We start from the raw sequence: 15,800 nt of genomic DNA on the forward strand, positions 1-15,800 counted from the left end.
CTGTCAGGAGAGAAATTTATCTTTGATTTTGCCAGTGAAGTGAAATCGAATCTGTTTGAGTTTGTAAAAGATTTAGAGCTTTAAAGTTGTCCTAGAAAGCCACTAGGTCAAACTGCAAGAGATTGACTGTCTGGAAATTTATATTAAATGAGACAAAGTAAAAGTTAAAGAATAAACTGGCATAGCAACAGCATGTCTAGATCAGTCAAAGTCAGACAGGGCAGTCACATGAAATGAGACAAAGCAAAAGTTAAAGAAATAGCATGGCAACAGCATCCCCGGTTTGCAATATTATGTATTAACTCAGACTATAGAAATTGAGTGAATAGAGGTGTTATGTAATAGCTCCCATCCAGGTGGTGGCTAGGAATGTTCTCTAGCTCAGTCGAGACTCAGTTATGTCAGTGTCACTAGGGTGTTGGTTGTAGTTTATTGTTCACAAGTTCATGAGTAAAGATGTTATGTAACAGCAGTCTAGACGATGGCTAGACATATTGTGTAGAGGTTCAATAGGGCTATATTTAAGCATGATGATTGGATGATTTCTTTAGTGTAGGAAAGGCATGAAAAAGCAAGTGTATCGGAGTGTAAGGGACTTTAGTGTAAACATCTATGGTTAGGGAAGCTAATAAAAAGCTGAGTAATGTAGAGGATCGGGGAGAAACACTTTAATCAGACATCCAGCATAGATCTCCGCTTAGGCAGCAGTCGTTTTTCTGGGGGTTTACTACGTCGGTGAGATGCGAGCTCCAGCTGCCGATAAAACTGAACTCGGACAATCATTATCCGAACTTTGGAACGGAGCTCAATCTCCATTTGCCTGCTCGTCGTCGCTTGAGCTCGGGCATCGCAGGTCAAGGCAGGAGTCTGCGCGGTAGCAGGGACTAGTGAAGGCCGAGGAGCTGAGAGGACCGCCGATAGGGTAGCGTCTAGCTGAGTGGCCAAATCAAGGGATGCTTCCAAGAGACAAGCCAAGCGACTGTGCCGAGGTCGACGACGAGTGTATCCGGCATCGATGACGACTGAGCCAAGCTGAGGGGATCACCAGTTCAGGTCATCCAAGATAACTTAAGTTATGTATTTGTGATTTGTTTCATATTATATTTTATGCTCAATGTATTGTTATGAACGAGAAAGCTGCAAAGATTTGAAAGATCAAACTCGAACATAACTGTATACGAACAGTTTGAATTTCCATTATTTTGGTGTCAGAGTAGCAGAGAGAAAAAAAAAAGTCACTCACGTGACAATTTGGAGGTCCCACCGAGACACTGCTACCTGATTAGAAAACGTTATTCAGATACTCTTTTAACATGCTTTAGGCTTAAATGCGATGTTTGTGTTTGATTCATGATTGAAGTTTCATTGCTCAATCGTACGCATTACCGTCATATATTGCATGTTATTATTGTCGATATGATAGCTGTTTCGTATGTTTGATCGGAAACATTACCCCAGTGTGAATCGTACGAGTATGTCGCCTTACGTGACAGTTTGATTGAAGTTTTTCTCCCCAAGGTTATGCCCTTGGTGTTGCCTGCTAGAGGCACATGTGTGATATAGATTCGGGTATTGAATCTGTGTGGAGTGTTGCTCCGTTTTTAAGGTTACGCCCTTGGTGTTGCATGTTATATGCATGTTTGATAGATTCGGGTTTGTGTGCATGAGTCTATGTGGAGTGTTACTCCTTTTTCAAGGTTACGCCCTTGGTATTGCCGGTTAGAGGCAGTGTGATAGATTCGGGGTTTGCATGCATGAATGAATCTGTGCGGAGTGTTATTTTATTGCAAGGTTACGCCCTTGGTGTTGCCTGGTAAAGGCATGTTTGGTAGATTGTATTGGGTTTGTACAGTCCCAAATCAATTGTATGCTCATTGGGAGATACAGCTTTAGTATGCTTATTGACAGGGCATGCTTGGTATGTGGAATGTTTGTTGAGTGAACTCGTGTCATTTCACATTGCCTGCATTCCAGTACGCTTTTGACAAGGTACTAGCGGTTTGGTATGTGGAATACTTGTTGAGTGAATTTCAGCTGTTTGTCATTTGCAATTGTACGCTCGTTCGGAGATACAAATTGTTGATAAGTATACGCTGGCTGCAAGGTAGTACTTTTGTCGGACTTTGATAGCTATAGGTGCTAGTCAGCTGTTGTTTTGTGCGACTACACGTTTGCTTAGTCTGGAAGTTACATAGTCAGTATGGCTAGTGTTGAGCAAATCAGAGAGTTCTCTTCATTAGGCAGAGAAATGGGCCTTAGTGGTGGTGAATTGAGTAGCTTTGTTTCAGAGCGATGCCAGGCAATTGAAGCAGAGCTTAAAGCTGAACGCGAAGCGCGTGAATCTGCCCAGGAAGCTGCCCGTGCAGCTGCCCGTGAAGCTGATCGTGAAGCACGCAAAGCTGATCGTGAACGCGAAGCTCTAGAAAAGGCGCGCGAACATGAAATAAGATTAGCACAATTGCGTATAGAGGAAGGAACAGCGAATGTTGGTAGGCCCCAGTTAGCTGGCTTAAAGCTGAAAGTAGGTCGATTTGATGACGCACATGATAGGTTTGATGCTTATGTCACAAAGTTCGAAATGTTGATGAAAAGTCAGAATATCCCGGTAGACATGTGGGTGTTGTATCTGATTTCCAATCTAACAGGCAAAGCGTTAGATGTTGTGAATCGGATGAGTGCTGATGATCGCCAGAGTTATGCTACAGTGAAGCATGAGTTGATGTCATATTATCATCTCACTGAAGAGGGGTATAGGCGGAGTTTCAGATCAGCCAAGCCAATGAAGTTTGAGCGCCCAAAACAGTTTGCTACTCGAATGAAGGGGTATTTTGATCATTGGGTGGAAGAGGCTGAGATCGGGGATACTAGAAAGGATCTAGAAGATTTGATTTTGCAAGAGCAATTTCTGATAGATTGTCCCAGAGAAGTAGTTAGGTTTGTCAAGGAACGAAAATGTAAAGATTTCAAGGAGGTAGTCGATTGTGCTGAAATCTATGTAGAAGCTCACGGTCCTCATGCATTTTCGAGTGTACAGAGATCGGAAAGAAACCGATCTGATTCAAAGCCGGAAAGCAAACCGCCCCAACAAAATCAGGTCAAAAGGACTAGTACGTATCAGAAACCGGCTGATGCTCAGTCAAAGGCGGGAAAGGCTACGGGAAATAGGACTTTTCAGGGCAGGGGTTGCTATATGTGTGGAAACCCAAATCACATGAAAAGAGATTGTCCCATGCTGTCTAGGCCTGTATCAGCTCAAGGTTTGATGGGTGCTGGGGAAGGTACGGCCCCAAAAGTAGACATGAATGTGGCGAATGAGGTGTCTCGGGGTGATTCTAAGCCGGGAGTTGTTGGTTCGACGGCAGCTTGTTTCCCCATTGAAAGAGTGGTCGATGACTTTGAGGATGTGAAAATGAAAGTGGTTGACAGAGTTGGAATGGCATACAATGATGTCGCCGCGATGGTGAATCGTATGCCGGTTGTGTCTGGGAGGCTGATGCCAGATAATACACCCGTGTCTGTTTTGCGTGATACAGGTTGTAGTACGTGTGTGGTGAAAGAGAAATTGGTTAGAAATGACCAATTAACGGGTCAACATCAGGCAGTGAGGTTAATTGATGGTACGGTTAGGCGTTTTCCCGTGGCTAAGGTAGCTGTTGACTCGCCATATTTTGAAGGGGAAGTTGAAGCCGTGCGCATGCCTGATTGTTTGAGTGAGGTAGTCATCGGGAATGTAGAAGGGGCTCGTGAACCGAGTGACCCCAATCTACATTGGGTCCCAAAGAGTGTTGTGTCTGACCCGGATGTAGAGGTCATAACCCCGGATATGGGTCTAGAAAGTTCAAATGATGGTGTAGAACAGGACGTCGAGGTCGCAATCCCGGTTGACCTGGATGATACAGGGATGGCTGTTCAAACTCGTGCACAAAAGGTGAAGGATTCGAGGCCTAGTAAAGGTTTGACTGTTGCAGATCCTGTTGATAATGTGCGGTCGAGTGAATTTCTAAGGGAACAGAAAGATGATGAGTCATTGCGCCCTCTATGGCAGAAAATAGGACATGTTGACAATTCCAAGTACAAGTTTGTGTGTGAACAGGGGTTTCTACTTAGGCAGAAAAAGGATGAAAGTAATCACGGCATAGGTCCTAAATTGCTCGTAGTGCCTAAGCCTCGTAGGAACGAGATAATGCGAGTCGCACATGACTCACTCTTAGGTGGACACTTGGGTATCAACAATACTTTGTCTAAGATTCAGACTCAGTTCTGTTGGCCTGGGATGTCGGAAGACGTGGCTAATTTCTGTAGGTCATGTGATGTATGCCAAAGGACTATTGACAAAGGTAGGGTGCCCAAGACTACCCTTGGTAGGGTCCCCCTCATTGGTGTCCCGTTTCAACGCATTGCGATAGATCTTCTTGGTCCATTCATGCCGTCTGCTCGCAAACACACTCATATCCTGACCATTGTAGATTATGCGACTAGGTATGTGGAGGCGATACCGTTGAAATCGATATCAACTGTTGACGTAGCTGAGGCGTTAGTTTCGGTATACAGCCGGGTTGGGATTCCGACTGAAGTGATGTCGGATCTAGGGACACAGTTTGTGTCTGATTTGATGCGTGAGGTGTGTAGGTTGCTGTCGATAGGACAGTTAACAAGTTCTCGCTACCATCCTATGTGCAATGGCCTCGTTGAACGGTACAACGCTGTGGTGAAATCAGCTCTGAAGCGGTTGTGTTCCGAGGAGCCACGTCAGTGGGATAGGTATCTTCCGGCGTTGTTGTTTGCTTTGCGAGAAGCACCGAGTTCGAGCCTGGGGTTTTCTCCGTTCGAGTTGTTGTATGGGAGACATGTTCGGGGGCCTTTGGATGTGCTAAGAGAACTGTGGACAGCGGAGAAACTAGATCCAGAGCTCAAGAGCGAGTATGAGTATGTGATAGAGTTGAGAGACAGGCTGGTCAAGTCATGGCAACTTGCACAAGATACACTGAAGTACTCTGCAAAAAGGTACAAAGGGTATTATGACAGAAAGGCTAGGCCTAGGAAGCTGAATGTAGGGGATGACGTGCTCATTCTGTTGCCAACTGAGCACAACAAGCTGCTGGTAAAGTGGCGAGGTCCTTACAAGGTAGCAGGGGTCAAGTTTGACTATGACTATGTGGTCGATGTTGATGGTGTTGCCAAAACATATCACATCAATTTGTTGAAGAGGTACTATAGTCGACGTGAAGAGGTACCAGTGGCCAGTTGCTTTGAGGTTGAGAGAGTCGAAGGCAATGAGGAAGTTGTTGAGGTCATGGCTGACGAGGAAGATGTGGCAGAGGCTAGTCCTGATTGGAATAGGGAGATGCCCAGTATGCCTAGCGTAGTACAGATGGAGTTCGTTGACATGGTAACAGTAGATCCAGTCTTAAAGGATAGTGAGAGGACTCAGGTGCAAAAGATCCTCTGTGAATATCAGGATGTATTCACCGATATCCAGAAGAAGACAACCATATCTGAATGTGAAATCTCGTTGACGACTGATCAACCAGTGCGATCTCCGCCTCATAGGGTACCTCAGGCTATGGAAGAGGAGATTAGCAAGGAAGTTGATTCCATGTTGAAGTTAGGAGTAATCGAGCCTTCTAACTCTCCATACGGTCATCCCATTGTGATAGTCAAGAAGCCGGACGGCTCTAATCGGTTTTGTGTAGATTTCAGGCGATTGAATAAGGTCACAGTCTTTGATCCAGAGCCCATGCCCAATCCTCAGGAGCTATTTGCGTCGTTAGCCGACAGTAGGTACTTCACAAAACTAGACTTGACAAAAGGGTATTGGCAGATCCCAATGAGGAATGAAGATAAAGCAAAGACAGCTTTCATAACGCCTAAGGGACAGTACCAATTCAAGTACATGCCGTTTGGGCTTGTGACAGCCAGTGCTCAATTCACTAGAATGATGAGGAAGGTACTAGATGGAATGTCGAATGTTGTGAATTACATCGATGATATTCTGATTCACACAGACACTTGGCAAGAGCATGTGGAGGTTCTAGATGAAGTCTTGCATAGACTGCGCGATGCCAATCTGGCAGCTAGGCCATCCAAATGCACCGTAGGTTCGCGTACCATAGAATTCCTAGGACACAAACTAGGAGAAGGTGTGATTCACACTAGCGATAGGCTCACAGACAAAGTGCGCAAAGCTCCAAGGCCCAAGACGAAGAGGCAGGTTAGGTCTTTCCTAGGACTCTGTGGCTACTACAGAGACTACATACCCAACTATGCAGACATAGCCCTACCCCTTACTAACCTGACTCGCAAAGGTAGGCCTGGAGATGTTGTGTGGGGGCCTGAGGAGGAAAGTGCCTTTGTCAAGCTGAAAGAGTATCTTGCAAATCCTCCAGTGTTGCGGTTGCCCGATTTCGAGAAAACCTTTATGTTAAAGGTTGATGCTTCTGACAGTGGTCTGGGGGCGGTACTCATGCAGGAGCATGATGGGGATGAATTCCCGTTGGCCTATGCTAGCAAGAAACTCCTTCCTAGGGAGCAGAGATACTCCACGGTAGAAAAAGAATGTCTTGCTATTGTCTAAGCGGTCAGAAAGTTTGATTACTGTCTGTTTGGGAGAGTGTTTGAGATCCACACTGACCACAAACTACTCACGTACCTCCAAACAAAGAAGTCGACAAACAAGCGAATCATGAGGTGGAGTATGTGCCTACAAGAGTATAGGTTTCGCCTGGTGTCCATAAAGGGGTCTGAAAATAGGGCTGCTGACCTCATGAGTAGACTACTGTAACTGTTTATATTGTTGTTGTTGGTAATGGTCCTTGCTTTTCCATTATAGGTTAACGAGGTGTAACTCAAAGAAAGAGAAGAACATAATGATGAAACACATATTTGTTGAGTTGTCATGAATAAAATAATGCGCATGTAAGTGCAAATGCTACAAAAGCCTTTCTCTCTCTCTCTTATTTCTGTTACAGGATCAGCGAATCGCGATTACAATGTAGATGTAAAGGGATTAAGAGTGGGGAATAATGCGGCGTAGTTAAATCTCACAGTATGAGCATTTAAGTATACATGAGGTACTAGGATACGAGGCGTACTAAGAGGTTAACCAGGTACTACGTTGTAAGGTTATATTTCAGCAGATTTTCATCCAGACAAACAGGTAAATAGCAACAATATTATTTTGCTGTAAGGTTGGTGCAACATGGAAGTATCGGGAAATGAAAGCAAAGGTACAGAATGATAAACATATTAGGATATTTGAGTAGGAATATGTGACAGTAGAGATGTTATTGCTAAAAGGTATCATTATTAGAGGCAATGAACATTTTGTGTATACATGTTTGATGGTTCTATTTTAGTTATAGAAGACTTAAAGCTTATGCATTTGAAGATGATGTATTAAGTAAGCTATAAGGCCTTTATTCGGAATACCAACAAAGTAAAGGTTGGTTGTTAAAAGCCTTGGGAGATGATTATGAATTTGTTTCTTTTCAGAACAAGGATTAAAAAAAAGAATAGTGTAATGAATGATGCATATATGCTGTTGGTATTGATGTCTATCAGTCTCTCTTTTTGAACATATGCATATTGACATACACTGTGAATAGTATGTTGGTTGATTGAATAGCATGTTTCATAAATTTCTTGTAGGATATAATTTTGATATCCCAATTATATCTTAAGGTGGGGGATATTGTCAGGAGAGAAATTTATCTTTGATTTTGCCAGTGAAGTGAAATCGAATCTGTTTGAGTTTGTAAAAGATTTAGAGCTTTAAAGTTGTCCTAGAAAGCCACTAGGTCAAACTGCAAGAGATTGACTGTCTGGAAATGTATATTAAATGAGACAAAGTAAAAGTTAAAGAATAAACTGGCATAGCAACAGCATGTCTAGATCAGTCAAAGTCAGACAGGGCAGTCACATGAAATGAGACAAAGCAAAAGTTAAAGAAATAGCATGGCAACAGCATCCCCGGTTTGCAATATTATGTATTAACTCAGACTATAGAAATTGAGTGAATAGAGGTGTTATGTAATAGCTCCCATCCAGGTGGTGGCTAGGAATGTTCTCTAGCTCAGTCGAGACTCAGTTATGTCAGTGTCACTAGGGTGTTGGTTGTAGTTTATTGTTCACAAGTTCATGAGTAAAGATGTTATGTAACAGCAGTCTAGACGATGGCTAGACATATTGTGTAGAGGTTCAATAGGGCTATATTTAAGCATGATGATTGGATGATTTCTTTAGTGTAGGAAAGGCATGAAAAAGCAAGTGTATCGGAGTGTAAGGGACTTTAGTGTAAACATCTATGGTTAGGGAAGCTAATAAAAAGCTGAGTAATGTAGAGGATCGGGGAGAAACACTTTAATCAGACATCCAGCATAGATCTCCGCTTAGGCAGCAGTCGTTTTTCTGGGGGTTTACTACGTCGGTGAGATGCGAGCTCCAGCTGCCGATAAAACTGAACTCGGACAATCATTATCCGAACTTTGGAACGGAGCTCAATCTCCATTTGCCTGCTCGTCGTCGCTTGAGCTCGGGCATCGCAGGTCAAGGCAGGAGTCTGCGCGGTAGCAGGGACTAGTGAAGGCCGAGGAGCTGAGAGGACCGCCGATAGGGTAGCGTCTAGCTGAGTGGCCAAATCAAGGGATGCTTCCAAGAGACAAGCCGAGCGACTGTGCCGAGGTCGACGACGAGTGTATCCGGCATCGATGACGACTGAGCCAAGCTGAGGGGATCACCAGTTCAGGTCATCCAAGATAACTTAAGTTATGTATTTGTGATTTGTTTCATATTATATTTTATGCTCAATGTATTGTTATGAACGAGAAAGCTGCAAAGATTTGAAAGATCAAACTCGAACATAACTGTATACGAGCAGTTTGAATTTCCATTATTTTGGTGTCAGAGTAGCAGAGAGAAAAAAAAAGTCACTCACGTGACACATGCATACATACATACAAAACAAAAGGCCTGTATACAGGTTGTATACAACCTTGCGAGAGTGCAACTACGCAACCGTAGAATGCTTGATAGTTGTTATCTATATGGGCCGAGGTGCCTTTAAACCCACACCCATACATCCATGCATGTAGAATATCAAAATATTATTTATCACACATTATACAACACATGTATGGAATCTTATCATCAAATTGGACATTCAGAAGAATCAGCTATTCCACGCTCACTATCGCTGACAGTGCAATAGTGAGTGCAATGAAATGAATTATAAAGTGGGTTCAAGAATGTAGCCAATTGGAAGCGCTGAAATGAGACACACCTCCTTCCTTTACTTCAGTACAATTGCACTGCCTGTAATCCTATGGTAGATTGCCGATCGTCTGTGCGCGCGGCGGCTCCTTTGATGAATTGCATGCATACGCTCTGTCAATCCTGTAAACAACTTCTAGTTCGGGCTGCCGGCCGGCCGGCCTGTCTTCCCTTGTGCATAACATGTGTGGCGTACGTACGTATACTCTACTATACGTACACTTTGTACAGTACAGGAGACCAAGCGTTATGGGACCGGACGCGTACAGCAAATCCAACGATTTAGCAGGTTAATTCTCACGCCGTTTTCAGAGTATGTTGTCTAGTAGGCCTATATGAGGAGTCTATATCAAGTCTTTAAGGTAAAGGGTGCATATTCTATGTAAAATAAGTAAGTTTTCATGCGGGAACTTAAGTGTCCGGAAACCCAACCCCCCATTATACTTATACTGTATGTGCGGGACTTCCGCGAGTGCGACGTGCGTAAATGTTTGGGACGAACATCTTCGGACGTCTTGACCCACAAAGGTACGTGAAAAACGCTGAAAAACGATGTTAGTTTTCGAATTTTCGACCCATTTTATAAAACAAATGATGCACAGGATTATTTCGTGGCGTTCGCCTCGTGCATGTTTCACAATTGTAAATACCCTCGAGTGCACCACGCCTACACTAACACACTCTATCCTGTGCATCAGTTGTATAATAGTCGACTATTGAAAGGTAAATCAAGCGAGCCAGCAGCGCAGTAGTTCCTACGACACACTAACTCGTGTATCGTACAGCTGGCATTGGTGCATACGCGTAACCGTTTCCGCTGGGCCAGCGCGCAACCGATAGTCCACGGCCATGCGGTTCACTATAAATTCCGCAACGATCAGGGACCGTTCAGGTCTGTATTTTGTTTTACACGCGAATATTAGTAGGCCTACATGGCTACCCCTACTCACCCGAGTTTCGTTCTCATCTCTCATAAGGATCTCAACGCATTTTTCATCAGGAGTGATAGTGAAGCAGCAAATACTAAGAAAGTAGTCAAATACAGGATGCTTTAGAGGTAAGCAAACTTACAGTTAACGTGTCACGATCTAGGCCTAGCTAGTGATTGAGACCTCTTTTCAAGACCTAATGCTAGAGCCAGTGGCAGTACGTAGGCCTTACAAAATAATTACAAAACTGTGTGCATAATTATCAACTATGCACCCATTCCATACACGAAGCAATCCTGCTGGGAAGATTTCTTCGCCAAGATTTAAACAATGCCACAGAGACAAATTGTATCAAGTTGATTTTGTCCATTTTGTACATACATAATAATTAGGGTTTGCCTCTTTCTACAGAGAACGGTATCATTAATTACATAGTTTCATCTTACTTTCACAACCACATCCCTTTTCTCTCTCTCTCTCTCTCTCTCTCGGTCGATGCGTCAATTACTACCTTATTTTCCTCTTATCAATGAAATAATTGATTTCTACTCACATTTTACCCATGTCTTTACCTGTATAATATAGTTGTTATCCACATAATCGCATATGGGAATACTTTAACATTAATCATCACTCTTCCCTGCATTTCCAAAATAATTTTTGGATACATCATCTGGTCTTATCTACTATCCGTTCTCCGTTTCTTTTTCACAAACACTGATTACTCGGGGCTTACAGCCAAACAAGCTTGCTTTCATGTAGGTCCCGCCATACTTTTCTTTGATCAACCCCATCTCGATTTCGAATTTGACCAGTTATTACATATAATTACTGTGTTATCACCATGTATATTGTTGTGTTTTGCACATTGTTTACAAGGTGAAAGAACTTGTTTGAATTCTATTATAATGTCCATAAATGAGAAGTATGGAAATAAAATGAATTGAATTGAATTGAATTGAATTGAATTTCCCTTTATTAAATGCGTCCATGTTGGACATTATATGTACCATCTAATTTTTTTATATTTCATGTATTTTTCCATGAAGAAATACGAAAATAAGTTGAAAATGAAATAGAAAATATAATAAGCATTTACATAAAATTACATAATAAAAAATGTACTCTCTAAAAAAATCGAGTGAAAATATTCACTCCTAAAAGAGTGAATACAAAAAAAAAGTGAATTTAGAGTGAAATTGGAGTGAATTTTGAGTGAAAATGTTCATTTTCACTCGTTTTAGAGTGACCTCAGGGATCACTCCAAAATCTTCGAGTGATCCCTGAGGTCACTCCAAAATGAGTGAAAATGAACATTTTCACTCAAAATTCACTCCAATTTCACTCTAAATTCACTCTTTTTAGTATTCACTCTTTTAAGAGTGAATATTTTCACTCGGTTTTTTTAGAGAGTAGAGCTTGGCTTATAAATGAAGGGTTTGTTTGCAAAACCGATAAGTCCATTTTTGAAGATTTTGAAGTACGGTCTCTGTCATAAAGTACAAAATGATACCTTTTAAATGATATGTTGGTCACTACCTGTAAGGGTACATTTTTGAAGCTATGGTGAAAAGAAGCAAAGATTTTCTTATCATTCTCGTTATTTTTCTTGACCTTTAATCGCAAATATCTCCATTTGGCAAATATGGACTTATCGGTTTTTGCGAGCAAACTCTTAGAATACACTCCATATACCCATTAGCCCTTTCATAATCGCAAGTGCTCTCAGGTTTCCTTCTTTATCTGTACGCTCGGTTTCCAAAATCACTCAATGTTTTTAGGCGTATTATACACGTTCACTAGGGGTCATCTTACTAGCATTTAATTTTCTCGGAAAATTCAAGAAAATGTCTTAAAACATATAAAGGTATTAGCTCCTTCCTCCATGCAACACAAATACAGCAGGAAAGATTTGCTTAAATACATTGTCGTTTGTTTCAAGTAATCACTGATATATCATGATGACGTACATTACAATTGCATTAGGCCTATGAACTTTTTAATGACTAGTTAAAAAAAGCGATGATTCTTTATACTGTCTAGTATTTCATAAAAACTCTCTGTCCCCTCAGTTGATGAAGTTTCCTTGTCACTCACTTCCGTAAGTCCTTGTAATGATATTTTGATTCTGATAGCCTTATCTCTCGCACAATTATTTGCTCGATCAATCCACTTGCTTGATTGAGACCCAGTGGAGATGTAGCTTCTGAAATATACGTTATTGGTCATCAGACCAAATCAATTTGTATTGCCAATAATCACAGATAACAAGTCAATTAATATGAACCTATTATTCGCAATGACGACGACATGGTGAACATAATCTTTTTATCTATATGAAGGCGAGAAAGGAACATGATTGGCACATCAGCATATTAAAAGGTGAAGTACGTGAGTGACCTGGGGACACCAATCAGTTGATTGGAAGTGCTACTAAACACTCCCCCGTCCTCGAGATCAAAGCGCTTATTTTGTTCACCTGAAGTCTAAAAAAGGCCAGCACACTTTGCAATCGTGCTCGTTCCCACATAAAGGAGAGTTGAGTGCGCATGAACTGGAGTTAATGAAAAGGAGAGTTGAACCACTAAGATATTGCTGCTAAGCTAGGTTGCGCGACAGATCGCTTTCAGTGCGGGTGACCATGGTGACCATCGAATTTTGGATCTTGTGGAAAGACTTGCAACGGAAGTTGTACCTCGTGTCTTGCCTTTTTCAAAGTGACGATATGGCGGATGCAGTAGACACTACACAGGCAAACAGCACCGTAGTTACCCCACTGAATGCTGCCTTGCTCTTGATTTGCTTGTTGCCAATGATATTTGGCAACATTGTTGGAAACGGCTTGGTGGTATTTGCAGTTTACAGGTACCATCGTCTGCGGACTCCAACATACCTCATCATTGCAAGTCTTGCTATGTCCGATTTCCTTATCGGATTGATCGGCATTCCCTTGTATCTTTATTTCAACCTCTCCACTACTACAAGTTGTGATTCCTTTGATTGGATTTTGTTCACAGCACCATTAATGATTCTCGACGCCTTGTCTTTTGCCCAGATAATCGCAGTGTCTGCCGATCGCTATTTGGCTATCACTAGACCACTGCGCTATGCCACCATAGTCACCACTAAGCGCGTCAAATGCGTGCTCGCATTTACGTGCACTACACAAAGCGCGTTCTTCATAATGCGATCTTACGTGCTCTCATCCCAAAACGCAAAAGTGATAACTATTAAGTGCCCAGGAAAATACGTTGCTGACCCCAACTTGTGGGTCATGAATCTGAGTTTGCTTGTAGGCAGCATTCTTGTTCACTTCGCTTTGACGTTTATCAACGTGCGCATATTACACATTGCTTTCAAACAGTCGCGCATGATACTTCAGGTGAATGAAGCTTTCGGAAGAAATCGGGGTAATCGCAAAATAATGATCATGAATTTTAAAGCGGCACAAACGTTTTCATTGGTTGTTTTCATCTTTATCGTGTGTTGCGTCCCCACGCAAATACAGATGGGTATCGAACTATCGCAATTGAACGACTATCATCAATCCGCTCTTGCCCAAGTCAGCATCATCTGCGCGGGCTTTAATTCGGCTGTCAATCCGATCATCTACGGCTACAGGGATCGTTTGTTTCGCGAGGCATTTAGTGATCTCAGAAGGCGTCTTATGACCTTGATTTTATAACTGATCTTAGTCTCAAGATTTGCACTGACTGAAGCGATAGGTTAAGATTTCAATAGACAAAATCGCCCCCTCCCTAATCCCCCTTAAAAAAGCAATATTAATGCCTTGGAATAATACTTAGGCGTATAACGTAACATTGATGTGGAAGTGTTTCTGTGCCTGTATGAGTGTGTGTATATGGGCAATTCCGCAGTTAGGTGGACATGACATGGATAAAAGAAATGTGCCTCTTTATCTTACTCTTTAATCTAGGTATCAACTAATGCCATGGATGTTCACCAATCATTAAGGTCTTTCAAATTCAGTAGATTTTATCTTTCGTATTGATTGATTTCGCGAGATCTAAAACCATCATTTAAAATGTACATGTGGGACTGGGGATGCTGAAATTCACTTAAATGCAAATTACAGTGGGTTCCTTTGAAATTTTTTCCTCAAAGTTTTGCTAAAGGGTAAGAGATAAATACATTTAAATACTCCAGAAGTCATGTGACATTTTGTCAATTACAAAAGGGTGAAATGACCTGCGGAATTACTCCGGACAAATGTAACGTTACTAACCGTAACGTTACTAACCATGCTTTTGGGGGTCTAGCTAAGAAATTATTGGTCAAACTGCTAAAAAACATTGTGTGAACATTTGTCATGATGCAATAATTGAAATTAATGCAATATTTTGTTTGCAGTAACTTTAAATTTTGCACACTTTTTGTTACAAGACATTGATTTTTTTGTCATGTCCTTTTTTCGTAACGTTACTAACCAGCCCTTTGATTTGCCATAGCAATGCTATTATTTCTTGGATTGTATTCATTCTTTTCTGTATCATAAACCTGGGAATGATGAACATGTTTTTGACATAATTTTGGCTTGAAATGAATAAATGGTAATTTAGTAGAAAAAGCAAATATCTAAATTTGTTCAAATGTAACGTTACTAACCGCGGGATTGCCCATATATATATATATATATATATATATATGTTTATATGTATATAAGTGTACGCTTAGCTTAGTAGGCTTACACGTCCTAGACAGATATAGCAAATAATAGTTCACTAGATGTAACGAGAAATACGACCGAATGTTTCTCAAAATATCTTTATATCTTAATAGCATCTTATGATATACACAGTATAACCAATAATTAGAGATGTATGCAGCTTTACAAGTCTGAAAATCATCCGGAGGTCACAATACATGTAATCCTTGAAAACAACTCCTAATGGCGAATACGTATGTACAGTATTTGATTTTCTTGAGGTAGACGTATATAAGGATGAATACAAGGATGTATATTTATCCAAGGACATTGTACGTCGAATTTGGTGCTCCCATAATATCTGGAGGTGTATAACAGTATAAGGTGCATCAAATTTGTATGGTAATAGAGCTATGGCTCTATCCACGGAACAAAGGAGCGCAAATGGTAATGATTTGACATATTAATTAAAGCGATCACGACGGCCTACGGATTCGCCATATGGTCACTGGAACTTGACGAAACTGCATTAGAAAATAAAGTATTGAAAGCTTTTGAGGCTGATTGTATTCAGAGGCATGATATCTAAATAAGTGGGGGTTTTTTTGTATATCGAAATAAGTATAGAATTTCCAGTCTCATTCAGTGGAACAACTGCTGGGAGATTAAGGGAAATCAAGAAAGTAAAATTCATTACAGTTCAACAATTTATTTAACTTCATGTTCATTCAAAGAAACCTGTCAGAACAGACTGATTTTTTTAATTTTAATGCACATTCTTAGAGTTGATTAAAACACTACTACTGTTATTCAATGATTGTAATTACATGCAGAACATATACCATAGAAGCATGTAAATTTTGTATAAACGATTTGAGCCGTCGGACATTATTCAATAACAATAAACATTCACTGTATAGCAGATTATTGATAATTGC

The 15,800-nt window shown here is 41.2% G+C and overlaps 2 protein-coding genes across 2 annotated transcripts; both read left to right on the forward strand.

Moving 5' to 3' along the window:
• The first annotated feature begins 3,298 nt into the window (after nt 1-3,298).
• Nucleotides 3,299-6,574, forward strand: LOC139744498 (uncharacterized). Its single transcript, XM_071654932.1, has one exon. The coding sequence runs from the start codon at nt 3,299-3,301 to the stop codon at nt 6,572-6,574; it is 3,276 nt and encodes a 1,091-aa protein (XP_071511033.1).
• Nucleotides 6,575-12,921: 6,347 nt separating this feature from the next.
• LOC139744499 (beta-2 adrenergic receptor-like) lies at nt 12,922-13,881 on the forward strand. The gene is made up of 2 exons (XM_071654933.1): nt 12,922-13,344; nt 13,705-13,881. The coding sequence occupies exons 1-2, from the start codon at nt 12,922-12,924 to the stop codon at nt 13,879-13,881; spliced, it is 600 nt and encodes a 199-aa protein (XP_071511034.1).
• The last annotated feature ends 1,919 nt before the right edge of the window (nt 13,882-15,800 follow it).

Source organism: Diadema antillarum, unplaced genomic scaffold (genome assembly GCF_040938485.1).
Source record: "Diadema antillarum isolate AM-2024a unplaced genomic scaffold, OU_Dant_1.0 seq00001184_RagTag, whole genome shotgun sequence".
In the NCBI taxonomy this organism is placed as follows: domain Eukaryota; kingdom Metazoa; phylum Echinodermata; class Echinoidea; order Diadematoida; family Diadematidae; genus Diadema; species Diadema antillarum.